General features: G+C 40.9%; 1 protein-coding gene and 1 non-coding gene across 2 annotated transcripts; both read left to right on the top strand.

Annotated features, from left to right (window-relative positions):
* The first annotated feature begins 5,193 nt into the window (after positions 1-5,193).
* Positions 5,194-27,597, top strand: ccar1 (cell division cycle and apoptosis regulator 1). The gene is made up of 26 exons (XM_062058091.1): positions 5,194-5,259; positions 8,739-8,893; positions 9,674-9,846; positions 9,939-10,121; positions 12,249-12,281; positions 12,398-12,588; positions 12,828-12,951; positions 14,470-14,589; positions 15,036-15,231; positions 15,335-15,479; positions 15,563-15,718; positions 15,802-16,027; positions 17,519-17,632; positions 17,844-18,010; positions 18,711-18,921; positions 19,953-20,036; positions 23,898-24,083; positions 24,148-24,339; positions 24,434-24,658; positions 24,738-24,864; positions 25,768-25,850; positions 25,937-26,077; positions 26,154-26,274; positions 26,549-26,731; positions 26,888-27,093; positions 27,164-27,597. The coding sequence occupies exons 2-26, from the start codon at positions 8,785-8,787 to the stop codon at positions 27,245-27,247; spliced, it is 3,780 nt and encodes a 1,259-aa protein (XP_061914075.1). The 5' UTR covers positions 5,194-5,259; positions 8,739-8,784; the 3' UTR covers positions 27,248-27,597.
* On the top strand, positions 17,679-17,742 carry LOC133657850 (small nucleolar RNA SNORD98). Its single transcript, XR_009827381.1, has one exon. It is a non-coding gene; the product is annotated as a small nucleolar RNA SNORD98 (small nucleolar RNA).
* Positions 27,598-27,987: the final 390 nt, after the last annotated feature.

The following is a 27,987-nucleotide window of genomic DNA, read 5'->3' as shown; positions in this document are numbered from 1 at the left end:
TTCAAATCATAACAAAATATATGGATTTTGGGGTTTTTTAACCTTAGGGCTCCCGGGGACTATAAAGGGTCTAAGTCATTAAAATGTTAAAAACAAGTCAAATTATTATTTTTATTTTATTTATTTAACGCTTACAGTAAATCTCTACAGTATATCAACTTTAGGTTGATATAAAATAAAAATAAAACTAAAAGGTTGTATGCCTTTTCTGTCAAGACAACTTTGTTTTTTATAATAAAACTGAACTATGCAGTATTTCCCCCACTGCCCAAAACATTCAGAAAGCAATGTTTGATGTGAAGTAATTAGAGCCTTAAAAACATCAATAATGCAAGAAACCATTGATATTAATTCATTGTTATTTTTGAGTAATCACAGTGAAAAGATAAATAAAATCCCATTAAATATATTTAGGATCCAAAAGGTGCCCCACTCATAAAGTGATACATTTGTATTCGTTTTTTTTTTACTTTCAACACGTAATTTACGAGATCAACTACTGATATATCTGTCAATTTTACGTTTGAACTATTATTTTGTTTGTTTTATGCTCTTTTGTCAAAGAAAACGTCGATGTTTTTTCTGGCAACCACACAATATATGCAATATTTTCCACATAAAACATTGTTAAAGTGAAATATTTGAAATAATTGGAGCCTTGAATAGGTCAATAATTCATTATAACAATGTTTTTTTTTAGCAATGGCAAAAAAAGAAAGATAGACAAAAGAAGAAAAAAAACAACCTGCATGGCAGCTTTGTGTCAACATTGCAACTTTTTCTAGTTAGATTTCACCTCATTCTACTTCTTTTAATGTTTTTATTTTATTTTTGCAATAGCATTTCCAGAATGTGTGGCGGGCCGGTAAACAATTAGCTGCGGGCCGCAAATGGCCCCCGGGCCGCACTTTGGACACCCTTGCATTAGAGCAAGAAACTGGTGCTTGATAAACATTTTAATAGTATTTATTTATTCATTTGATAGGGAAATAAAAATACAGGTAATGAGAAAACTGACACTTTTTTTGTTTGTTTCCCCCCTAAAAAAAAAATACCAAAAAATGGATGGAGACCCATTAAAGCAGTGGTCCCCAACCACCGGGCCGCGGCCTGGTACCGGTCCGTGGATCAAATGGTACCAGGCCACACAAGAAATAAAAAAATATATATATATATATATGTATATATTTTTTTTTTTATTAAATCAACATAAAAAACACAAGATACACTTACAATTAGTGCACCAACCCAAAAAAAACAACCCTCCCCCATTTACACTCATTCACACAAAAGGGTTGTTTCTTTCTGTTATTAATATTTGTGATTCCTACATTATATATCAATATAGATCAATACAGTCTGCAGGGATACAGTCCGTAAGCACGCATGATTGTATTGTTTTATGACAAAAAAAAAAAAAAAAATTCCATCCCCCCCGGTCCGTGGGACAATTTTTCAAGCGTTGACCGGTCCGCAGTTACAAAAAGGTTGGGGACCACTGCATTAGAGCAAGAAACTGGTGCTTGTTAAACATTTAAATAGTATTTATTTATTCATTTGATAGGGAAATAAAAATACAGGTAATGAGAAAACAGACACTTTTTTTTTTTGTTACCTCCCCCCAAAAAAAATTTTTAAAAAATGGATGGATACCCATTAGACTAGAGCAAGAAACTGGTGCTTGTTAAAAAAACCAATTTTTTTCTATTTTATGAGCAAGTTTATTCTTTATTGATAACAGTTTTATTTTTAATGTATCTTTAAGAGCAGAATAAATAATTTTATTTGGGCAAGTCAATTATTAACGCGTCTTTATTAGTTCCGTCGACTTTGGACCGTATGGAACGGTTTGACATCAGAACAGGGAGGGTATCATGCATTGATTTAACTATAGCTTCCCCAGAATTGGCTTGGAAAGGGAAGTGGGAAACCATGGAAGAAACCCCTATGGGAAGTGACCATTTCCCAATAGTGGTGGGATTTGGCCAGCCCTTGCTAGTGGAGGAAGACACTAGGCCGAGGCCACTAAACTATAATAAAGCAAAATGGGCTGAATTTGTTGAGGGGTGCATAGAGGGAATAGACAGTGTGATAGAGGACGGAACAGTTGACGAGTGGAATGATACTCTGTGCAGTATGTTAAGTGATAACATGAACCGCTGCATCCCAAGGAAAAAAGCTGTAAAACGTAAGGTTGTGCCATGGTGGAATAAAATGTGCGATGAGGCAGTGAGGGAAAGAAATAAAGCCTATAGTGTGCTAAGGAGGTACCCAGTGCAGGAAAATGCTATAGAATACAAGCGGTTAAGAGCCAAGGCCAGGAGGGTTATTAAAACGGCCAAAAGAGAGTGTTGGAGGAATTACTGCGGAAGGATGGGGGAGGACACAACAGTAGGGGAGGTGTGGGCAGTGATCCGGCGAATGTCAGGGATTGTTAAGGGGAGAAGCATCCCAGTCCTAGAAGAAGGGGGGGTGGTTGCTACAAATGACAGTCAAAAAGCCAGCATGTGTGTGAAAAAATTCCAAGAAGTACATAGTGGGGTAAACATTGGAGAGGAGGGTATTGTAAAACGAAATGAGGTAATAAGAAACCAAATGTACAAACTTGAGGTGAATCAGGATAATTCTGACCCCAGTAATTTAAACTTTTCTCTGAAGGAATTACGGAGAGCAATCCAAAGAGGGCGTAAAACAGCTCCAGGGAAAGATGGACTAGGATATGAAATCTTTAAGCAGTTGGATGACATGGTGCTGTATGAGATACTAGCACTCATCAATACAGTATGGGATGAAGGCGTCATCCCTGTGGCATGGAGGCATGCAGTTGTCATCCCTATTCTAAAGCCAGGAAAGGAAGCTGCAAAGCCAGGCTCCTATAGGCCAATTGCACTCACGGCTGTGTTGTGTAAAATTATGGAGCGAATAGTGACAGATCGGCTTACATATAAATTAGAGAAGCAAGGATGGCTTGCACCAATCCAGAGTGGCTTTAGATTAGGGAGGGGAACGATGGACTCTGTGCTTGCGCTTGACCTAGACATAAGGAAAGCTAAGGCCAACAAAGAATCAGTGGTCGCAGTTTTTCTCGACATTGAAAAGGCATATGACATGTTGTGGAAAGAGGGGTTGGGGGTGAAGCTGTTTAATGCTGGAATACGAGGGCGGATGCTGAACTGGATCAGGGCGTTTCTGCAAAACAGGACCATACAGGTCAGAGTCGGGGGGGCATATTCTGAAACAGTGGGGATAGATAATGGTACTCCTCAAGGGAGTGTTATAAGCCCAGTACTATTTAACTTGATGATTAATGACATGTTCCAGGAGGTGGGGGCAGGCTTTGGGCTATCATTGTTCGCTGATGATGGCGCAATTTGGAAAAGAGGGCGGAATATTAAGTTTATAACAGGGAAGATACAAGGGGCACTGGATAGAGTAGTGGCCTGGGCTGAGAAGTGGGGGTTCAAAATATCTGTGGAAAAGTCAAAATTTGTTATTTTTACAAACAAAAGGAAGACTGAAAACCTGGGGCTGAATATCTATGGCAAGCCCTTAGAGCGAGTCAAAGAGTTTAAATTCCTAGGAGTTATTTTTGAAGAGAGGTTAACGTGGAAAAAACATATAGAAAAAATAGTGAGGAAATGTGAAAAGGTGATAAATGTGATGAGATGCCTTGCTGGGAGTACGTGGGGAGCAAACAGAGACACACAAATAATGATTTACAGAGCCATGATTCGCTCAGCTTTTGATTATGGGTGCCTGGCATATGGGGCTGCAGCCAAAACAAACCTAGCAGCACTGGATAGGGTGCAGGCAAAAGCGTTAAGAGTATGTAGTGGGGCTTTTTGCACAACTCCAATCCCAGCTTTGCTGGTGGAGATGGGAGAGATACCCCTAAGTTTAAGGAGAAGGAAGCTGGCCTTACACCACATAGCTAAACTATATGGGCATGACCAAGTCCATCCAGGCAAGCAGCTGCTGGAGGAGTGCTGGGAACTGGGAGGTGGGGAAAGCAGGAGTTTTGTCCATAAAATCAGAGCAGAGGAAGAAGAGCTCGGCTTGAGTGGGGTGCGCAGGGGTACGGCTGTGGTCTGGCCTTCTGTTCCACCATGGCTGCTACCAAGTGTGGAGGTTGACTTCACGATAGCAGAGAGGAAGAGGGAGAAGGGTAGTGGAGACCCAGATGAGTTGGTGAGGGAGAGGATGCAGCAGGAATGGGCAGACCATGTGCAGATCTATACAGATGGCTCCATGGACCCAAATAGTAAAAGGGTGGGGTTTGCAGTTCACATTCCCTGCCTGCAGATCACCCAGAGCAGACGGCTGCCAAATGGGGTTTCAGTCTTTACGGCAGAAATGGTGGCGTTGATATGGGCAGTAAATTGGGTTGAGGAGGTGAGACCGCAGCAGGCAGTTATCTGCTCGGACTCGGCGGCTGCGCTGATGGCTCTGCAGGGGGGGAGGTCACAGGTCAGACCAGATCTGGTCTGTGAGCTGCTGACCGCACTCTACAGAGTAAACCAAGCTGGAAGTAGAGTGGGTTTCATGTGGGTTCCAGCTCATGTGGGGGTTGAGGGCAACGAGGCTGCTGATGGTGCTGCCAAAGAGGCCCTGAGCAGGGAGGAGGTGGATGTGGGCGTCGCCCTGGGTATTTCAGAGTACCGTTCCATAATAAAGGAGGAGTTAAATATCAGGTGGCAAAGAGAATGGGAGGGGGAAACAAGAGGAAGGTTTTATTTTAATATTCAAAATAGTGTTAGGGGAGGAAGCATCACCCTGGGAAACAGAAGGGAGCAAGTCATTATGACACGGCTGAGATTTGGACACTGTGGCCTTGCAGGGGGACTGGCCCGTATTGGGAAACATGAAAATGGACTGTGTGAATGTGGGACAGAAGAAACTGTGCAGCATGTTTTTATGGAGTGTCCTATATACACAACAGAGAGGAGAGAGCTTTTTGCTGCATTACTAGATGCAGGGTTGCCCTGCATCTCACTGAGGATTATTCTGAACCCTGAGGAACATCAAAGTGCAGTGATGAAAGCAGTCATGGACTACCTGTGGAATACTGGCCTGCACCAGAAAGTGTAACTGCATAAGCTGTGGTAATACCTGAACTGAACTGTGGGAGGCAGCAATACGCCGATGGGCGTCTAGTCTGCCGGAAAGCCACATGAAGAAGAAGAAGAAGAAGAAGACCGTATGGAACTTGTTCTGCGCATGCGCAGTCTTTTCCTGAGCGGCTGCAACAGTGGACAAGCGGTAAGCGGCGACGACGCTGATTAAACCAAATTTACCCACGGTATTTATCCAAGTTAAATGTCGTTAAGTCAATGTGTTTTCGAACGATAACTGCTGCCGTTCACGAATTGCGTGTTTTCCCCCCCGTTCGGTAAACCGTGTCGACGCAAAGTCGGCTGCTTATGTCAGCAAACGTTAGCCGAGGCCTCCAAAACAAATCCTGCACGAGGCGACTCTGGTCAAAAAGCTAAGATGCTAAATGCTAATTGTTTGCTCACGCTCTGTGGCGTTTGCCGATTTAGTCGCAATTTCATCAAATTTATGTGTGAACAAGTCTAACTCAGCGAAGAGGCCACCGTGACTTGAGCGCACATTGTTTAATTTTTTTCCGGTGGCAACATTTGTGTCAAGCTCGCTTAAGGTGGCTAACTGTAGCTCGATAGCTTGACCCGCGCTAGATTTGCTGTGTCAGCAGAATCTATTAAAAATCATCGACTCTTGTAAATGACGAAAATTATATGCCTAAAACTCTAATTTGCATTAAGTCATTGTCAAATGTTCCCCTTAAGATGCAAAATATTCCCTCTTTATTCTACACGCTCGAGTTATTGTTCGAAAGCGCTGGGAAGCCAAAAGCTTGCTCCAAAGTCGATGCAGACAGTAATGGTGATCCACGTTGTCGTTCTTTATACGTATTTTATCAAATGATATATTTCATTATGTCGCATTGCCACTGTAAAGTTGTTGTCCTTGACCCGTATGTGCTCACGTTGTTTTGAACACATAATGTTAGTGTATTTTTTTCCTCGGTTTGCAGGTCAGTATTCCATTTCTCAGATGATATAATTGTTGATGACTGAAATATGCTGATCGCAACCCACCCCCCGGATTGTAAATAATTCAATGTATATACTCTGATGATTACGGTATTTTTCGGAGTATGAGTCGCACCGGCCGAAAATGTATAATAAAGAAGGAAAATAACATATAAGTCGCACTGGAGTATAAGTCGCATTTTTTGGGGAAATGTATTTGATAAAAGCCAACACCAAGAATAGACATTTGAAAGGCAATTTAAAATAAATAAAGAATAGTGAACAGGCTGAATAAGTGTACGTTATATGACGCTTAAATAACCAACTGAGAACGTGCCTGGTATGTTACCGTAACATGTTATGGTAAGAGTAATTCAAATAACTATAACATATAGAACATGCTATACGTTTACCAAACAGTCTGTCACTCCTGATCGCTAAATCCGATGAAATCTTCTTCCTCGTTGTCGCTCCTGGTATGCGCCGCTTCCTTTTTTTTCTGCTGCTTGATTGCCGTTTTCTGCTGCATATTTCACTACGTCCAGCTTGTAATCTGCAGAATACGATTTCCTTTTCGGTGCCATTTTTGTTCAGCCCTTCTCAGTTTTTATAAGTTACTGCCAATGTTGAAATGTTCCATTTTAATACCTACGGACACAGTAGCAGTTAGCATCCCATGACGCACAATGCACTTCGGCCATGACCCTCCCCCGCCGAATTCTTATTGGTTGACGTGTGTGTGACGATTGCTGACATTTGCTTCGTCTCTTACGCGAATTAGATAAATAATATTATTTGATATTTTATGGTAATGTGTTAATAATTTCACACAAGTCGCTGCGGAGTATATGTCGCACCAAACTATGAAAAAAACTGATTTATAATCCGAAAAATACGGTATTCGGGTGTTACCATTTAGTGGTCAATTGTACTGTACTGTGCAATTTACTAATGAAAGTTTCAAGCAAGCAATCAATCAATCAATGTTCAGCATATATGGACTCATATTGGACCGACTGCCTCTATAAATAAACTGTGGCTGTATACCTAAGTCCGGTGTTTTTCAACCTGTTCTGAGCCGAGGCACATTTTTTGCATTGAAAAAATCCTGAGGCACACCGCCAACAGAAAACACTAAAAAATGAAACGCAGCAGCCGATATTGACAGTTAAAAGTCGTTCTCGCAATTGTTGGGTATGAATTTAAACCATAATCAATCATGCATCACTATGGCTCTTGTCTCGAATCGAGTAGGTGTACTGTCACGACCTGCCGCATCACACCGTGACTTATTTAGTGTTTTTAGGTGTTTTCCTGTGTAGTGTTTTAGTTCTTGTCTTGCGCTCCTATTTTGTTGTTAATTGTTATGTCATATATGGATGTACATTGTGGACGCCGTCTTTGCGCCACAGTAAGTCTTTGCTGTCGTCCAGCATTCTGTTTTTGTTTACTTTGTAGCCCGTTCAGGTTTAGTTTCGCTCTGCTTAGCCTTCTCCAAGCTTCAATTCCTTTTCTTAGGGTCACTCACCTTTTTGTTTATTTTTGGTTTAAGCATTAGATCCCTTTTTAACCTTCACACTGCCTCCCGCTGTTTCCGACATCTACAAAGCAATTCGCTACTGGCTGCCACTTACTGATATGGAAGAGTATTACACGGTTACTCTGCCGAGCTCTAGACAGCACCGACACTCAACAACAACACATAATTTGCAGACTATAATTATTGGTTTGTAAAAAATATTTTTAACCCAAATAGGTTTGATTGATTGATTGAAACTTTTATTAGTAGATTGTACAGTACAGTACATATTCCGTACAATTGACCACTAAATGGTAACACCCGAATAAGTTTTTCAACTTGTTTAAGTCGGGGTCCACGTTAATCAATTCATGGTACAAATATATACTATCAGCATAATATAGTCATCACACAAGTTAATCATCAGAGTATATACATAGAATTATTTACATTATTAGGGACGGCGTGGCGAAGTTGGTAGAGTGGCTGTGCCAGCAATCGGAGTGTTGCTGGTTACTGGGGTTCAATTCCCACCTTCTACCTTCCTAGTCACGTCCGTTGTGTCCTTGGGCAAGACACTTCACCCTTTGCCTCTGATGGCTGCTGGTTAGCGCCTTGCATGGCAGCTCCCGCCATCAGTGTGTGAATGTGTGTGTGAATGGGTAAATGTGGAAATACTGTCAAAGCGCTTTGAGTACCTTGAAGGTAGAAAAGCGCTATACAAGTATAACCCATTTATTTATTATTTATCATTTATTATTTACAATCCGGAGGGGGGGAGGGTTAGGTTTGGTTGATATTGGTGAAATTAGATAATCTCTCACGGCACACCAGACTGTATCCCGCGGCACACTAGTGTGGTTGAAAAACACTGTTAGTGTATTGTTTTCTCGGTTTGCTGGTCAGTATTGCACTCAATATTCAGCATATATGGACTCATACTGAACTGACTGCCTCTAAAAATAAACTGTGGCTGATATTTTAGTCGACCTGATTATAAGTGGATGGAATAAGTAAGCATTTAGAAATACCGTGTGTAGACAACAAATTGTCCTGTTGCTCTTAGAAGTTAAAACCGTTTTGATTATTTCAATAAAAATGTTGCAAACAAAATGCACGTGTGTTAGACTTCTGATGTCTCCGTATCCCTTAACTATGTTTAACAGAATTAAACAGGCGAGTGAAGTGGAGAATTTTTCATCCAAGTGAGTCATGGCCCAGTTCGGGGGACAAAAGAATCCACCGTGGGCGACTCAGTTTGCTGCCACGGCAGTGTCCCAACCGGGCCACACAAGCCAGCCTCTTGACATCAACTTGCACTGTGAGTATAACCAATATTTAATGTTGTGCAGTGTTTCCCATAAACTGCCATGATACCTGTGGCGGTGGGGGCGTGGCTATGGGCATGGTCACCATGACATCGAGTAATTTGCATAATTTACTACAATATGATTTTCTCTAAAAAAAAATGTATACTTACTAATTAATAAGTTTTGTTTTAAACGTCCATCCATCCATCCATTTTACAATATAATTACAATACTTTATGTACATATTTATATACAGATTTGAACAATAAGTTATTCACTGAAATATATTTATTAATTGTGGTTCTTACAAAAAATATATATTATATAAATATAGAAGCTAAAATGTCTTAAAGCTCTGCCCCTTTAATTAGTGCATACTAAATAATTTAACTTTAGCCTACTACTACAACCATATTATTTACCAGCAACATAAAGTGAAACAGAGGCAGAGGTGTCCTGCCACAGTCAGTAACAAATAAACAGAAAACAGTAGTGGTGGTAGATAGACACAAAGCTTCATCAAACATCTGATCCACTGAACAAAGAGCCCCAAAAATCTTGATCCTACACTTCTCTTTTGTAAAGTAAATCTGAACAGCCGATATGGGCATCTACATCAACTATATGATTTGCCTGAGAAGCTGGATAGGACAAAAAAAAATAAATCTATTTGTGGCGGCCTTAATTCTTTCGTGGCGGGCTGCCACAAATAAATGAATGTGTGAGAAACACTGTTGTGTTTAAAGTACAAACTATTTTCTTATTTCTTTTTCTGTCTGTATTTCCTGCAGCTCTTAATGTACAGCAGCCATCCCTACTGGGAGCTTCTCCGGCTGTTTACACTCAGCAGTCAGCATTGGCGGCGGCCTCTCTCACAAGCCAGTCCAATTATCAGCTGTCTCAGCACACTGTCGCCTTGCAGCAACAAGCTGCAGCAGCGGCTGCTGCAGCAGCACTGCAGCAGGTCAGTCACAGCTAAGCCGATTTGTTTATAGGTTAGCAAACCTATGTGTCACATAGCGTAGTTGTGTTTTAATCAGCTTCCCATGTCTTTAGTCTCAGATCAATACAGCCCTCCAACAATATCAGCAGCAGCAGCAGCAGCAGCAGCAGCAGCAGCAGCAGCAACAACAACAACAACAACAACAACAACAACAACAACAGCAGCAACAACAGCAGCAGCAGCAGCCTCCTCCTCAACCACCACCCCAGCAGCCCCTTTACAGTGTTCCTCATCAGGTGAACACTTTGTCACAATCAGTACACAGAGTGGACTGTCCCATAGTAATGTATTGATCAGGGCTGTACGGTGTGACAAATTCAGTCGCATTTGCAATAGGGCTGCACGATTTTGAGAACAAAACTAATTGCGTTTTTTCTCTCAAATTGAGATTGGATTTGGAATTTTTATATTTTATGCCTAAAAATGTGAAAATAACTAAAGGAAGACATGTTACTTTTAGACTGTTAACATATTCTAATCTCAAGGTGCCACTCATTAAAACAATATGCAATAATTTACTTGAAAAATATTTGGCTTAATGCAGACAGACTCAGAGCTTTTGTCTACTTCATGCTCTTAAACACAAGAAATACTCAATAAAAATTATAGTGTTTATAATGTAATTACAATATATATAAATGCAAATATTCATTTAAAAGTATATACACTTATTTCTCATTACTGTATAATGGTTTACCATTGTACTATAATAGGAATCTTTAACATAAATAGATATTGAACAGCTTAAAGTGCTTTTTTTTCCCCAGTTGGAAAAATGAGGTTGGATGTTTTGTTTATTGCCATCACATGATCATGGCATTTTCGCTTGTTCGTCTGTGTTGATGGGTTCATATTGGGGGCGGCATGGCATAGTGGGTAGAGCAACCGTGCCGGAAACCTGAGGGTTGCAGGTTCGCTCCCCGCCTCTTACCATCCAAAAATCGCTGCCGTTGTGTCCTTGGGCGGGACACTTCACCCATTGCCCCCGGTGCCACTCACACCGGTGAATTGAATGATAGGTGGTGGTCGGAGGGGCCGTTGGTGCAAATTGCAGCCACGCTTTCGTCAGTCTACCCCAGGGCAGCTGTGGCTATGAAAGTAGCTTACCACCACCAGGTGTGAATGAATGATGGGTTCTACATGTAAAGCGACTTTGGGTACTTAGAAAAGCGCTATATAAGTCCCAGGTATTATATTGCCCTTATGATTTAAATAAATATTCCAACAATGAGACATTTGGCTTTAAATTATATTTTTTTCCTCCTAATTTCTGTTAATTTGCGGCACTTCTCACTTAGTGAGTCGTGGGGCTGTCTGTACTGTGTGTTGGCGGCGGCGCCCCGCTCTAGTCTCCGCAGAGACAAAGATTGTGAGTGAGTAAAAAGAGGGCTGTTACTCTGTTTTGTAAATTCTACTGTTAAATAAACACGCTCGGGTGCTGAGTGTTGCACAAAGATGTCTTTCTTCCTGTTTGAAACGAGAGACGAACTAAGGCGGGGCTCAACAGTTCTGATTAATGAACATGCCTGTCAATTGAATGGCGGAGGGGAAAAAACCTCAGCCTCTTGCGGTTATTAACCGCACTAATTAAAACCCTCGATGTCGATTTGATTTTGATTAATCATGCAGCCCTAATTTGCCACTAAAAATAAATTGTGCAACTAGGAACAATAAGTACCACCTGTGCGAATATGGATTTCAACCCTTTATTCTGATTTTGATTTTAAAATAAATCCATCAAAAGTGGAGTAAGATTTGGGGAAAAGAAACAGTCAACAAACCATACAGACGCCATAGCAAACCTCTGATGTGACGTGATCACATGTACACAGCATCCTCTCTCTCTCACTCACTCACTCACTCACTCACACACACACACACACAATTAGCCAGTCGTCGCAGATTTCATTTTACCAACTAAAGATACAAACTTGATAGTAAATAAGCCCATGTTTCCACTGCTCGATGTGGTCATTCATGTCTATGGTGTTTTAACTTTAAGGGGACATGCTGTAATGAAATAAGCAAACATGTTCCGTTGGCAGTGATGAACAGTACTTTGAATGTCTTTGAGTTTCTCTGTTGAAAAAAATTAGAATAGTTATGCGCTCATGACCACTTGAGCCATAGCGGTGGATTGCATGGATGTAGCCCAACTTGTATTGTTCTTCTTCGGACTGCAAAATATTTTAGCCTGATGCAGCAACGCCTCTGCTGCTTGTAATCAAGTAGTACACTCCTTTTTGCAACAAATGCTCCACGACATGCTTAATCGTCAATTCCGCACATTTGACAGTATTCAATTTTTTCTTATTCTTAAAGGTGTAAAACATGATAACCTTATTTTTTTACCTATATTACAGCTTCCACAACCTCAACCGGCACTTTTATCGCAGGTAATGTGCAATAATATATCTACATTCATTCTAAATGTGCTCTGATTTGCCTGTAATAGATATTGGGATAATTTCCTTTAGTGATTTTGAAATCCTTCTATTGGGTATCCTCTCAGCCTTCAGTGGCTTTACCCACAAGCCTGAGCCTGTCCAATGCCCAGCAGACAGCCCAGATCACAGTGTCCTACCCGACGACGCGCACAAATCAACAGCAGCAGCCACAGAAGCAGCGGGTCTTCACCGGCGTGGTCAACAAGTTGCACGACACATTCGGCTTTGTTGATGAAGATGTCTTCTTTCAGCTCAGGTATATGTCAGCAGGCATTCCCCAATCGGAGAATATGTTTCCGGTGTGAGTGAAATGATTAAAGTTGACCTCTACAAAAGATACTGAACTCCATGATGACCACTTTAATCATATTTTTTCCAGTTCACACTTTACCTTTTTAAATGAAGATGGTCTTCATACTCTCTGCAGTTACTTGTAGCCAGGATTTGTGGCACCTACATGTATATCGCTCTGATTGGTTGGCGTGTTCTTCTCAGTGCTGTGAAAGGCAAGACCCCACAAGTTGGTGATCGGGTGCTGGTGGAGGCTGTATACAACCACAACTTGCCCTTCAAGTGGAATGCCCAACGCATCCAGACCTTACCTCAGCTGGCGAACCAGGTGAGAAATTCAGCCTTTGAGTGCACAAATATAATGCTTGACGCTTATTTCGCTAGAATAAAAATCAGATCGTTTTATTATAGGGTCTGGATATTTTTCACATGCAAACTGCTAAACAAATTCCCCCCAAGAGTTTTTTTTTTTTTTTTACGTCTCACACACACACTTTGGCCTGGAGGGATGAAGCTAAAAAAGTGACTCATAAGTTGGGCAAATTAGCGCTAACAGGAGTCAAAATTGAGTGAACTGTCTTCACCCTTGTAAAAGCTTAAAATTGACAAAACACGCTTACTCTTAGGATCCCAAAATGACCTGCTACTAAGTCAGTCAGCAAAAATGTGTATTTATTTAAATGTATTTTTACTTCCAACACTTAATCTTCTAACAAGTGGTTAGAGTGTCCGCCCTGAGATGGGTAGGTTGTGAGTTCAAACAGAGTCATACCAAAGACTATAAAAAATGGGACCCATTACCTCCCCGCTTGGCACTCAGCATCAATGGTTGGAATTGGGGGTTAAATCACCAAAAATAATTCCCGGACGCGGCACCGTTGCTGCTCACTGCTCCCCTCACCTCCCAGGGGGTGATCAAGGGGATGGGTCAAATGCAGAGGACAAATTTCACCACACCTGGTGTGTGTGTGACTATCATTGGTACTTTAACTTTAACTTCAGATTAATCTATTGATATCAAGTTTTAGTATTGTTTTTTTGTGATTTTTTTGAGTTCATACAAGTTGTAGCTCCATTGATACCCGGCAACACGGGAAAGTTCTTTTTTGTAAAACGGGCGTTTGTTGACGACTCCTTCTTGCTGTACACACCATTCATGCCGTGAGAACTTTGAAAATACAGTACATCAGACTTCGATTTCGCATCAATACTCTGAAAGACATTCAATTACAAAAAATACAATACCTCGTTGGCGGCTTGTAACGAAAACAAATCAATAAAAAAACTTAACGCCCCCTCCCTTCATGCATGTTCTTCCTTGTTTACAGTCCGTGGGGGCGCAACATCACAACACTCGTTCCGCCTTGCAACACATTTAACACAATACATATACATTCTCCTCAGGAGATTTTACAATCATTTTTGTAATAATATTTTATAACTGCATCATGAACTTATTTATTATTTATTTATGACACATATTTAAAGCATGCAAACTCTCTCTGCAACAGCTACAGAAGTCTTTTTATATTTATATCTGCTATATATAACTGCCCTAGATCATTTTCATTGCATCTGTCATCTTTATTTATATCCTATTCTAGGTTTATGTCAATGTGATAATTACTGAATTACAGGGACATCAGCTACACGGTGAAACTACATGTTATGAACTTTCCAAAAATGTTAAATCCACTGCCTTTGTAAATGTTTATATTTATGCAATTCTGCAGTGAAAACTGACATGTTTTTTGTGTGTTTTTTCAAAGCTTTCTCCCCAGATTTTCTTCCCTCTATTGTGGGCGTGTAGTTTGTTGATTGCTTTTTTTTCTCCATTCCTCTCCAGCATCAGCAGCCGCCTCAGCCATTACCTCAACATTCCCCGCAGTTGGGCAGCCTTTTCAATGAGCCAGGGATGCCGCTGCGCTACCCTGACATGCACTGCACAGCGGACAACAGACATAATGTAAATGCACATAGCCCCTATATCACACACATTCTCTTGTCCTTTAGACTATCATCTTTTTTTTTCTTTGCTGACATGTTAAAAACCATGACCAAAATCACAGATTTTTTCTCCGCTGTAGCTTTTTGCGTTTTTTAGCAGTTAACCCCATTTCTTTATAGCAACTTCATAAAGGACTCCTGAATTTGCCACTTAAAGATGTTTTATAGTTTATAGATTGCATTTTTGGTGTTTCAATTATTTTTATTTGGCAGATGTGAAGAACTTTGAAAATTCAGTCATCCTTAAGTGCCTTCTAAACAAGTAGAGAATTTAGGTCACTATTTGTAACTATGGTTCTTTTGGTTCCGGGATTCAAGAAACTCAGATATAAGCATTTTCCTTATGGAAATTTTAAGTATTTATTTGCAATTTAAAATAAATAGCCATCTGATCTTTTTTTCCAGAGCCATCCTCCTGTTCCTAACATGATGAAAACCGCTCCTCCCTTACTTCAGTCACTACCTCCACCGACCACGTACAGTGTTCCACCACCGGCTCCTCCTCCTCCTTCCTTACTGCAGGCGCAGCTGTCTGCTGCCTCGTTAGGTCCTCTTCTCCAAAACCCTCCTCAGCCTTTGCTGCCTCAGCCCCCTCCCAAAGGTAAAAACAATTGTCAGCCCTACCACTCAAAAATAGTGCCATCAAAAAGCCTTGTGTCAAGTGCTGAAACAAGCCTTGTTTTTCCTCTTTGCGTGTTTCTTAGATGTGTTTACCGGGGGTCTACTTCAACCCCCAATGAGAATCATGCCACAACCACAGCCTGTCCGACGGATCGAGCCCCCTCCACGTTTCCCAAGTCGCAACGATCGACCCCCTGAGCTCATCCTCAGGAGTAAAGAAGAGCGCAGGTCAGATGACTGAGACTATTTAATAGTGTTTTCTGGCTTCCTGGGTCATTTTCTTACACATGGCGTCCTCTCAAAATCTTTAGCCGCGACAGAGAACGCGAGCGAAGGCGGTCAAGAGAACGCTCACCGATGCGCAAACGCTCCAGAGAGCGTTCCCCAAGACGAGATCGCTCCCCACGAAGGCTCCGCAGGGTGGTTCCTCGCTACACGGTCCAGTTTTCAAAGTTCAGTTTAGACATGTGAGTGGAATAAACAATCCGATGTACCACTCTTTTAAGCAGCCAAGCACAAATATAACTGGTCCACGTTTTCACTTTTCTAGTTCAAGCTGTGACGTGATGGAGTTGAGGAGGCGCTATCAGAGTCTATATATTCCCAGCGACTTCTTTAGTGCTGCCTTCACCTGGGTTGACGCCTTCCCTATAATGCGACCCTTTCAGTTGAGCAACGCATGCAACTTCCATATCTTGCACAAGGAGGTGGATCCTCTTGTCAAAAATATAACTGTGCTGGAACCGCCTGATGCCAACCACACTTATAGCGCTAAGGTAGGCTAAACCTTACATGCACACTCACATAACTTTTGATTCTTAACTCAAACAGTAATTAATACATTTTATATTGTTGGGGTGCATTACTTCCGATACTATACCGATATTCCAGCTTTGAGTGTTGACTGATACCGCTATTAAACAGATACATTATCATGTATACATCGTATCATACATTCTTTTATTTTGTATTGTGGAATGTAAGAACATACATAATCAAGTGAAATTACTCAGAACAATGATAGTTATAAAAACACTAACTTGTGTGCTTAATAGACAACATTTCCATGTTAACTGGCTGTCCAGCCTTGCACAAGTTAGATTGCTTGTATTAGAGCGCTTGAATCGAAGATTTTAGATGCGAGCCGATATCATCTGATACTTGTTTTTTGCTGATATCGGAGAAGGACGCTTCTAGTAACAAGTGGCGCAACCAAACTTGATAATTGATACCGTTACCTAATGGTCTGTTAGCGTGTCATTTCCACTGATCAGTGATCTCTTCATGCATTGCTCGGTTACCAGAGAACAAGTACCTTTTTGTTTATGCCACCAACCTTGTTTCGCAACTTCCGGTGTCTTCCGAGAAAAAGATTATTGAACTTTTTTTTTTTTTATGGAACACATTTTTTTATTATCGATAATGTGTCTATTGCGATATATAGTGATATTGTTTTATCGCCCAGCCGTACTTTATATCAAGATTGCCTGCAAGAAGGAAGCCCTCGTTTGACAATCAGACTTCTGTGAAGATCCTTACAAAGCTCATGCTGTTTACAGAAATGCATTGGCTATGCTTGTAACAGTTGTTTTTTCCAGGTAGTGAGCAGTACTAAAAAACCTGCTTCTGAAGACCGATATCAATAACTATTATGTCGGTTATTTCAAAATAACGGTAGTCTGTGATTTCACTGAACGCTTTAGCACTCTGGTTGTCTCTGACAAACGTTTTTCAGTTTTCAAATGCTGCACCGACGGGAACAGCTACTTTAGCAGTGCAGGCGTCTTCCTATGCTTTCATAGTGATAATGGTGTTTCAGGTGGCTGAAAAGGGCTGATGTTTGAAAGCGCAATGTTTTTATTTCTCCTCACTGAGTGTTTGTAGAACAATTGCTGCAAATGGCACACGAAAAGTCTTCCTCTGAAGCAGTGAAGTGCCATACGATCAACGCCATGTTTGTTTGCAAAGCGCTCACGTAGCGTTTACGGGCTTACACCAGGGCATGTAGAGAATAGGAGCACTTGATTTGCTCACCCTAACCCACCTAAAGCATAGAACGATCTTGCATCCTTTTGCACTTTTTAAAAATCCATTATCAGGGATGTTTTCACATGTTATTGGTTTTATCAGTGTAATATCACAATTCCTGCACCCCTACCTGCAACTTCCATAAAGAAAAGTGAGCCCAGTTATTTTAGACATCCAAATATAACCTAAACCTTGACCTGTCAGAGGAACGGTAATGCTCAACATGAATATTTTATCAGGTGATGCTGCTGGCTAACCCAAGCTTAGAGGAGCTCTATCACAAGTCATGTGCACTAGCAGAAGATTCCCAGGAAGTCAAAGACTCCTTCCAGCATCCTGCAAGACTCATCAAGGTTAGTGTCACCTCTACTATGCATCAATGAGTCATGGAAGTGAGCTGATAATGATGCTGTAATCCTATTCCATTGCTGAAAACTCATGTTGAGAATTCCTATCTGATGTCAGCTTCCTAAAATTGTTTTGGTGTAGTATGATTGAACATTTAGCTGACCATTGTATCTCTCTTCTGTTTCTACACTCTCTGTACCTATGTTTTGCCTTTAGTTTTTGGTGGGAATGAGAGGCAAAGATGAGGCCATGGCGATAGGTGGCCACTGGTCTCCCTCTCTGGATGGAGCTGACCCAGCGAAGGATCCATCAGTCCTCATAAAGACAGCTATTCGCTGTTGCAAGGCACTCACGGGCATAGATCTTAGTCTGTGCACTCAGTGGTAAGCACTTTACCTATCACTCCCATTCATTTGTCTCCTGTTAGCGCTAAAACCTCAACATATGATTTCATCAACCACCATTATGTTTATGTTGTTAATTTATGACTATCATTTGTGTATTGTTGATTGATACTTTTGGCCTTTTGTGTGTTGTCGTCTTGGCTCTCTCTTTCTGTCACACTCTAAATTTACACTCACATTCCATCATGATGAAAACCCATGGATTGTGGCTGGAAGCAGTAGCCGGGACGAGACGACACATCCCCAGTCATTGTTTTGTTTTTGTTGCTTTTACTCTGTTAAATATATTACATATTTAACTGGCTTTCTCGTTCTGTTCTAATGTAGTGATTCAAATGTATCCTATAGGTTAAACGCAGAGCCCTCATAATTGGCTGAAGCTATAAGGCGGAGGAATATAAGCTGTGATTTATATTGTGATTTTTTATTTTTTTTTGTCAACTTTCTCAAACTGGCTGCCATCACCGTGACAACAGTCGGAAAGCTGCCGACTGGGCCCCTCTGTCAGTGTTTTGTGTGGGGCTGGGTCACTGTAATGACACGTAAGGTCCTTCTGTGACTCTGTAAAGGCGGGAGGTGGGCCGGGTTATCTAAAGGTTTGCCCTAGCGAGGCTCGCCTTTTTGTGCTTTGCCCTGACCAGAATGTTTCTTTCCAATGCACCCTCTTCCTTTGCGACAGGTATCGTTTTGCAGAGATTCGATATCTTCGGCCGGAGGAGACCCACAAGGGGCGGACAGTCCCCGCTCATGTGGAGACAGTGGTTTTGTTTCTTCCGGATGTTTGGCATTGTCTTCCTACCCGCTCAGAGTGGGAGGTGCTGTCACGGCGACTCCGGGAGCAGCTGGCTGAGAAGCTGTCGGCCGAGCGAAAGGAGGCGGATGGAGAACAGGCACTGAACCGCTAATCCCTCTCTTCTCATTTCCGCTTCTCACAGGAAGGCACAGGAATTACAAAAAAACACACACCTCATGTCACACACGCAAACACATGTGCCCGACACCCACACATCACCTAGACGTCCTCCGTTTACTCCTCCACCTATCCCCTCCTCTCCTCTTCTCCTCCATCCCTCCATCAGCACTCGCACCTTCCACCACATCCAGCAGACACACACAGTGGAAGCAGTGAGACTAGTTTGTGTTTGTGTGAACGCCCCCATGGCAACTGGTAAAACAGCTTCCAGCTCTTCTAATTTTGAGATATTCTGGTTGTATTTCAATTCCTTCCAAACAATCTCTTCTCCGCTTGGTTGTGACAGCTTCCTAAATTTGATTGCTTGTTTTAACGCTGACATGTTAAGAGCTCAGTTAATGCTGGAATCTGTGGCGTCAGTTGCATGAAAATAATGTTTGCTGTAGGAATGTTTATTTTCATATGATTTCTCATACCAGTTGTGAAAAAAGAACCTCCCCAAGCTCCTTGTCTGTACTTCCTGTTGGCTTCTATATTTTCATTTGGAGTACATATAGAGTTTGGCTTTTCCAGGGCAGTTGGTTGCACTGAAAGAGAGATGGCTCCTATGTGATGTATAGTTTTTAAACCCCATAAATACCAAAGCCAGAAGATAGGGCCACCCCTCCCTCACAATGTTCGGAGACCAGCTTCAGTTTTCCTGATGTACTGATACACCTCCATTTATTATATTTTTATTTTTTTTACCTTTTTTTGTGTTCCACAGATTGATTGATTGGCAGCTGGTTCTTATAAGTGCTAGAGAGCTTCCCTGTGTACCCTTCAGTAGCAGTGGACTTAAACACAGTCGAGCTCACTAGAACAAGACCTATTTAATTTTTTTAAGACCGTTTTGACCTTGCTTCTTGCACGGATCAACTGTAAAGCTTGCATAGATCACAGGTGGCATGCTGACTTTTCTTCTTGTCCTTCTTTGTCTCTCGCTGTCTGTCTACGACATTTCTCAAGGAGGAAGAGGAGAAAGATGATGGCGAATCGAAGGACGTCAGCAACCCCACTCACTGGGCCAAACTTGATCCGAAATCAATGAAGGTAACCTTCGCCTGATTTTTAACTTGATTTTTATATTTCAACCTAAAGGATAAAAGATTACTTTTTTTTTAAAAATCCAGTAAAGTTAAGTATTTTATGTTTTAATAATTTTTTTTAAATCATGTAAAATTTTGATATTTTAATGTCCAGTTATTTCCCAGGTGAATGATACACTGGCATTTATAAAACCTTACCCCAAAGCCAAGCAGGACATATAAGTTATTTATTTTTCAAAGGGCATAAAAACATTTTGGATTTTTCTTTTTTTTTTGCTCAAATCTTGCAATCAACTTTAGCTCTAGACAAAAATTAAGGTAATGTTTTATTCTTTGAAGGCTTTTTGATCAAACTATCAATGCCAGTTTTCAGTTAGTATACATTTGCATAATTAAATGTTTTTGTTTAAGGCCGTTGATTACTGAAAAATTTGGAAAACAAATATATTTCAAAATGATTGTATGCCTTTCAAAAACTTAAGAACTTTTATGTCTTGTTTGGCTTTAAAGATTATTTTTAAAATTGAAAGTCCCCAGAGGCTTAAAAAGGACCTATTATGCAAAAATAACTTTTCTTACCTATTGGTACCTGGTGTTGCGTATTTAGAATCTGCATAAGTCCTGACAATTTAAAACTAAAACAGAGGCATGGCAGAGAGACTTATAAAACAATCTTGCCTTCCTTCATACTTTCTCTAAACAATCAGTGAATTATCCGTATTTGGTAAAAGTTTTACCCGAAGAGCTTTGCACGTGTCCGACACTGTAGTCAATTAGTTCCTTCTTTTTCTCTATCCTGCTGTTGTAGGGCATTCATGCGAGTGCATCCTCCGCTTTTGCCATTTCTAATACAAAGTAGCGTATAGTTCTGCATCTGTATATGCATTTAACGTCTTTAGAAGGCCTCCACACAGTATACACACACTTCAAACACTCTAAAACCAATGTAGTTTAAACATGAAACTGCAATGATACTTTAAAATCGTGATGCACTGAGACCGCAGTGAGTAAACCACGAAGTGACAAAGGAACACTGTACTACAAAAAAATACAAATGTTTTCATTTATCAATTCCAGTGTTTAGTGACAGCAAAACAATGAAATTATATTTCAATCAATCAATCAATGTTTATTTATATTTCTTTAGATTCAATGTACCTAATTAACCTGTGTCCCTGTTGCCTTTTATACAACGAAATAAGTTGTGGCAATCGTGCATCCGCCATTAGTTGTCAACTTTGACATTTAATTGACCGTAATTTTTGGGTTTGGTGTATCCTTTTACTATTTAGGGTGACCAGATCCAATTTCACCCTATATGAGACGTGAACTCCTGTGGCACACCAATGCATTGATGTAAAATAACTTCTATTCTGCTTCTTAACTTATAACATTAGTATGCTTTGCTATGGGGTTAAAACACAATTAGTAGCGTATGACAGACTGCAAATAAAGACTTTAATCATCATCTGGTATTACTCAAGTCGAGTAGGATTTGTTTCCCTTATGTGTGCACTTGTAGGTGACTAATAAGAGCCCATCTAAATAAAAATGACAACCAAAAACAATAAAAATAGAACCGGATAAGATGGTTCACGCGGCGCCCAATGAGGGACAACATCTAAATTGCAGGAAGTGTGAAAAGGGACATTGGGTCACGCTACTGTCAACTGTTAGCTGCGCTAGCAAGCGGCTATCCGTACAGCGTGGAACTGCTTCTAAGTTACAAAACTCCATGGCGGTAAATAGTGTAGCAGAAAAAACCTAATTGCATTTTTTTTCTCAGAATTAGCGATTTGATTTGCCATTTTTATATTTCATACATATAAAGCTTAAAAAATAATGAGAGGAAGATATTACTTTTAAACTGTCAATCAACATTGTCTCAAGGTGCCACACAGAACATTATGCAATAATTTACTGTAAAAAATATTTGGCTTTATGCAGACTGACTCAGAGCTTTTGTCAACATCATGCTCTTAAATTGAAGAAAAAAACTAAAGTTTTTACAATGTAATCATAAAATATATTAATGCAAGTAACCATTTAAAATGATAAACTATTTGTCATTACTAGAGGTGGTAATCTTTTGGGCATCAGGAGCTATGATTGGATTAAAACTTGATTATTGATGCATCTTTAATTGTCTATTGATGCACTTTTACATTTATTTTCATTTCACAAAATAAGCGTTTATCACTTGCAACTTAAAAAAAACAAGAAAGTTTAATTAATTCCTACATTTCTTAAATTACTGAAAATGTTTGCAAAACTGGACCATAAGTGCCCTATAACAAAGGAGCTGGTCGGATCTCTGTGAGGTGAACAGTCTGCATTACTTTGTTTACAATTATCGATTTATTTACATTTTCTAATCTATTCTATAATCGTCCATGTCCGAATTGCGATGCATATAAAAATCGATTTCCCCCACCTCTACTCATTACTGTAGAATTGTTTACCACTGTACCGTAAATAGATTTATTTTAAATCAGTTCTTCTCAAATAGTGGAGCATGCCCCCCTTGGGGGGCTGCGCATGTGACTTCGGGGAACATGGTTTTTTGCCGTACCAAAATATGATGAAGCGCATGTAGCACTTGGCTTCACTGTAAGCACGGTAGGAGACGAGGAAAGGCTGGTGTTTCCTTTAAATGTTAAGCTTACAATGTTATGCAGATGTATATTTATAACAATTTTATAGACAAATGATACTATTTATTGTCACAGACTGGGGTGCAAAATATTTTCTTGTTCCTAGGGGGGACGTAACAGTAAATATTTGAGAAACTGTCCTCAATAAAGAGACAAACATACTAAATAAATAAACGGCATATCTGCTCGGTTGGCCATCTGATTTGATGCTTAAATGTTCCCATTTGGCTTTGTGATATTTTTTTCCTCAAGTTTTGCAGAACTTCTCACTGGCCCACCATGACAAAGATTGTGGCTGAATGAAAAGAGGGCTCACTGCCTTCAGTTAATTCTACTGTTGCACGTGCTGAGAGCGATGCACAAAGTGAGACTGCTTTTTGTTTGTTTAAGCGAGGAAGAAGCGTGAGGCTCAACAATTCTGTCACTCAAATGCGGTGACGCTGGAGGAAAAAAACAAAACCTGAGCCTCTTGCAGTAACGTGATCGCACTAATTAAAACCTTGATGTTGATTAATCATGCAGCCCTATTATGTACAAGTATCATTACTGGAGCACGAGCTAAGCGTTCCTACACAACGAGCTGGAGACAAGCCATGCTAACCACTAAACTAGATTGAATGTAAAGTAGCGAAACGGAGGACAAAGGGTTTTTTACACTTCAGTAGAAGTCCAGCTGAAACTGCATTAAAGCACAAAGTAACCAGCTGTGAACATGTATTTAGCTAGTCAATTAATAACTCTAAAAACAGAATAATAAAACTACATTGAGCAAAAGAGTCGACTCACATCCGAATCGCAATTCTTATTTATTACGATTCTGAATCTATTCATAATTTTCAAGAATATAATTTTAAAAGTTGTTTTTTTAGGCCATCTGTGCTTATTTGCTGTGTGTACAAATGTGCAGCCAGGAAGAACTTTTGTAACTAGTTTTAAACAGATTTTATTAAAATTTACTCACAAGATAACATCGGTTCTGAATCGTTTTGCCCTGGAATCCTAATCGAATCGTGAGTTGTCGAAAGTTTCACATCCCTACTGAGCGTACACATCCGAAAACCGAAAATTACGGAACAATTTTTGGCCGAGTAATCAAAATAAAGTGATTAGTCGTTAAGTGGCAACACTACATAGGACAAACTTTAATGATCCACAAGGGAAATTGTTCAAACCCTTATGGTAGTAACTACGAATATTACACTTGCCTGCAGGTAAACGACCTTCGTAAGGAGCTCGACTGCCGCTCTCTGAGCTCCAAGGGCTTAAAGTCGCAGCTGATTGCCCGACTTACCAAGCAACTGAAGGTGGAGGAGCAGGTGGAAGAGTTCAAGGAGCCTGAGAAACCAGAGGTCAAACCTCCCGAGGAAGAAGAGCCCAGTCGCACTGAGGACCGAGAGGTATATGCTTAAACTGGTTTTGCAGCATTCTGACTTCCTACAAACTATTTTCCTGTCCTGGTAGGAGGAGGAAAAGAAGAAGCAAGAAGAGCTGGAGCGCCAACGCAGAGAAAGACACTACATCCTCCCCGACGAGCCCACCATCCTTGTTCACCCCAACTGGTCTGCAAAGAACGGCAAGTTTGACTGCAGCGTGATGTCCCTCAGTGTGCTTCTGGACTACAGACTGGAGGACAACAAGGAGACTTCCTTTGAGGTGGGAAGGCTTCACATTCAGTTTGTGTTAGGCTGCTAGACATGCCACATTTATCTGGGAGTAAAGAGCAACATATGTCCTCCGTCACTTGCAGGTCTCTCTCTTCGCTGAGTTATTCAACGAGATGCTCCAGAGAGATTTTGGCTACCGCATCTACAAAGCTATCGCTGCTATCCCTGTCAAGGATGAAAAGAAGAAAGCCAAAAAAGAGGCCGAGAAGAAAGAAGTGGACAAGAAGGAAATAAAGAAGGAGAAAGAGGACGGCGAAGAGCCAGCAGCAAAGAAATCCAGAGAGGATGAAGAGGGGGAGAGGAAAAAGGTGAAACACTCAAACCTGTCAGGATTTTCCAAATTTGATGTTTGTTTTATGACGTGCTTTGCTTGGTGTGTGTGATCAGTGTGATGACAAGATGGAGAAAAAGGAGTCACGTGAAGAAGAAGAGAACGAAGATGACGGCAGCACAGCTAACGCCGACGAGTATGACCCCATGGAGGCTGAAGACGCAGATGACGACGACGATGATGGTAATGCTGCGCTCTCTCATCCTTGCATCGATATTGTCAATGCATTCCATCCTCCATGGCAGACCTGGGCAAATTAAGGCCCGGGGGCCACATGCGGCCCATTAAGCGTTTCAATCTGGCCCGCCGGACATTCCCAAATAATTTTTTTCAATCTTTAAGATGTAAGGTGTAGCTGCCATTATGATGTGCAGTGATGTTTTCAAATGACCGTAAGTTTTCAACTATACTAGGTCTTTCAATGGTCGGAATCTGCACTCTTGCATGATATACTAGTTACTATGGTAATATTAGTGACGAGGCACCAAGCAGTGTGGGTGGGGAGCGTTTCCAGTGTTTCCAGAGCGGCCAAATGTGGGTGTCAGGAACAGACGCGGAAGGAGATTTTTACTACAAAGTTCGGAAACTTAGTGACCCTTCGCGTTCATATTTCGCTGTGTTTGTTGCATTTTTATCGCGTTTTGCTACATTGTAAAATATGTGGATGGAGAGGGGGTTTGATGTTCATATGTTGTCACTATTCAGTGTTTTATCCTTCATAGTTAATATTGTAAATCCCACATTCTTTATTTTCAAGTACATTCTGGGTGTCTCATTCAGTCAAAAAATGTAAAATTCCACTTCGTTTTTTAAGGCGGTCTGTCATAATGTTTTTAGCTTTTATCTATAGATAGATATACCGGCCCACAGACACATTTTTTTCTCTAAATTTGGCCCCCCGAGTCAGAATTATTGCCCAGGCCTGCTCCATGGTGTATTTGTCCAATGATGAGAGATCATGCACCACGCTGAAGCTGTGATGGATACCATTACCATAATCTCTGAGGCGCTTCCCGTTCGCATCTGCACTGCTCTGATTCAAACTTTACATTTCCACTGTAATGACGCTTTACATTTCTTTCTTAGAAAAGGATGATGACACTTCAAACGACAAAAGAGATCACAAAGACGCTCGCAGGTTGCCAAAAGAAAAGAGTTTAAAAGAGAAGGTTAGCTTGTTGCCATCACTGCATTAATTAAATAAATCAAAGTTAAGTTCTATGTGCAGTATAAATATGATGGGGTATGATGTCAGGACAAGAAGCAGATGATGACGCACAACAGGGAGCTGCTGATGGCGTTTGTTTACTTTGACCAAAGTCACTGGGGCTGCCTGTTGGAGAAAGACTTGGAGGACATCTTGTACACGCTCGGACTGCACATGTCACGTGCTCAGGTGAGCACATGAACACAAACTGTGCTGCACTGCACCTCTGGCTGTCTAAAATGCTAATGATCCCCTCCTCCTTCAGATCAAGAAGCTGATGAACAAGCCGCAGGTGAGAGAGTCGTGTTATTACCGCAAACTGACCGACCGAGGAAAGGATGAGGCTGCCTTTTTCTTCAATGAAGCCCAGATGGAAAACCCCTCAGGTGAGCTAATTGTCCATCAACACAGGTGAATTATACTAAGCCACATTGTCAGCTGGGGGACTAAAAATAAATGCAATATCAGCCAGAGGGGATTGATGTTGTGATTGTCATCGGCAATGACGTACTTTTTCAAGAAAATCAGATCGATCGACATGTCCAAAGTATCGGCCCTTGAGATCCGTGGGAATTAGTCGGATGTACAAACCAATGAGACTCAACACAAGACCTGTGCAACAAAATAACCCTCTCATGTATCCAACTATCTTCCCCTCAGGCAACAGAGAGCTACTTCCTGCTCCAAAGAAGAGCGATCCGTCAGAATCCAGCCAGTCGGGTGATCTGATCGTGTACAACGGTGCCATGGTGGACGTTGGCAGCATGATGCAGAAACTGGAGAAGAGCGTGAAAGCGCGAGAGGAAATTGAACAGAAGCTGATGGTACAGGACACCAAGATGGGTAAATACTTTATTGGAACTCCATCAGGACCATGGACTGACTCAATTGGAGCGCCAGTTTCACTTCCTACAGTGGTCTTGTTGATGTGACAGGTGGCCCGGCACACTGCTCGGTCGCCCACCCCCACCCTCCCCTAACTCTGTCCTCTCTTGCCAGATGAGGAGACAAAGGTTAAAGTGCAGCTGGAGCAAGAAAACAAATCCCTGTCCAAGGAGCTGGAGGAAGTGAAAACCACTCTAATGCAAACGGAGAAGCTGCTGAAAAATGCGGAGGAGCAGAAGACCATCTACTGGGAGCAGTTTGCCAAGACGTGCAAGACTCTGACAGACACGGTCACAGGACTGACGGCGGTGATGGGAAAGGTAGCAAGCATACACACTGTGCTTTTTTTTTCTATGTAAAAACAGGTAGTGATGTCATTGTTTTGCTCAGGATGATGCTGGGAATGACTGTGATGAAGCAACCAGAGAGAAAACACCTCAAGTGAACGGTGCTGAAGAACCAACAACCTCTTAAAACTTATCTTCACATGTAAATATCCACTAAAGCTACTTTAATTCACAGCTTTGTTTGTGTACATAATGGTTGAATTGGTGGAATTTTCTATTAATGTATTTTATATATAGAATGAAGTCATTTCAGCTCACTAACTTTTTTTTGCCATCAATTTGTTGTTGCCAGTATGTGATAGTGAAGAGATATAGTTTTTAATAATTATTTTATTTATGTGCGAGAGGATTCCCTTAAACTATTTAAATGATAACTTTGGATGGATGATCCACTGAGTTTTGTGCAGATTTTCTCTGTAAATAATTAGAATCCATCCACTGGTTTACTGTGTAGAATAAAAACTAATTTCATCCTTTTTTCATCTTTGTTTTCATTCAACGTTTTCGGTGTTTTTGCACCACTTACTATACACCTGCCCTTTATCTGCCGGCTGCATCGTGCATCTTTAAAGGAATCACCCACACAAGATCCAAAACTTTAAGCGCTGTGAGGTTTAGTCTGATTGCACTAAAAGACACGGGCACCTAAACAGGATTTAATTTATTTTTTTAAATGTGCTGGACTTAAGTGTGTAACATGAATTCAAGTAATACATGTCAAATGGTGTACAAGCAAAGTAAATAGAGCAGTTGTGTCCTTGTATCATTTGAAATGTGAATTTAATAGGCAGGAGCCTCAAAACGGTGGCTCAGTTTGCCAGTTGATTTTCAGTAGCTTACTAAAGGGTAAAAAATATTTGCTAAGGC

Source organism: Entelurus aequoreus, linkage group LG09, assembly GCF_033978785.1.
Source record: "Entelurus aequoreus isolate RoL-2023_Sb linkage group LG09, RoL_Eaeq_v1.1, whole genome shotgun sequence".
Lineage (NCBI taxonomy): Eukaryota > Metazoa > Chordata > Actinopteri > Syngnathiformes > Syngnathidae > Entelurus > Entelurus aequoreus.
Note: the sequence above shows the minus strand (reverse complement) of the source record. Positions and strands in the feature narration are given on the sequence as shown.

Bases quoted from the DNA above. Each gene is read 5' to 3' on its own strand.
- ccar1 (XM_062058091.1), top strand. From the start codon at position 8,785: ATGGCCCAGTTCGGGGGACAAAAGAATCCACCGTGGGCGACTCAGTTT. The intron at 17,633-17,843 runs GTTAGTGTCACC...TTTTGCCTTTAG, and splicing joins ATCCTGCAAGACTCATCAAG to TTTTTGGTGGGAATGAGAGG. The intron at 27,094-27,163 runs GTAGCAAGCATA...TGTTTTGCTCAG, and splicing joins TGACGGCGGTGATGGGAAAG to GATGATGCTGGGAATGACTG.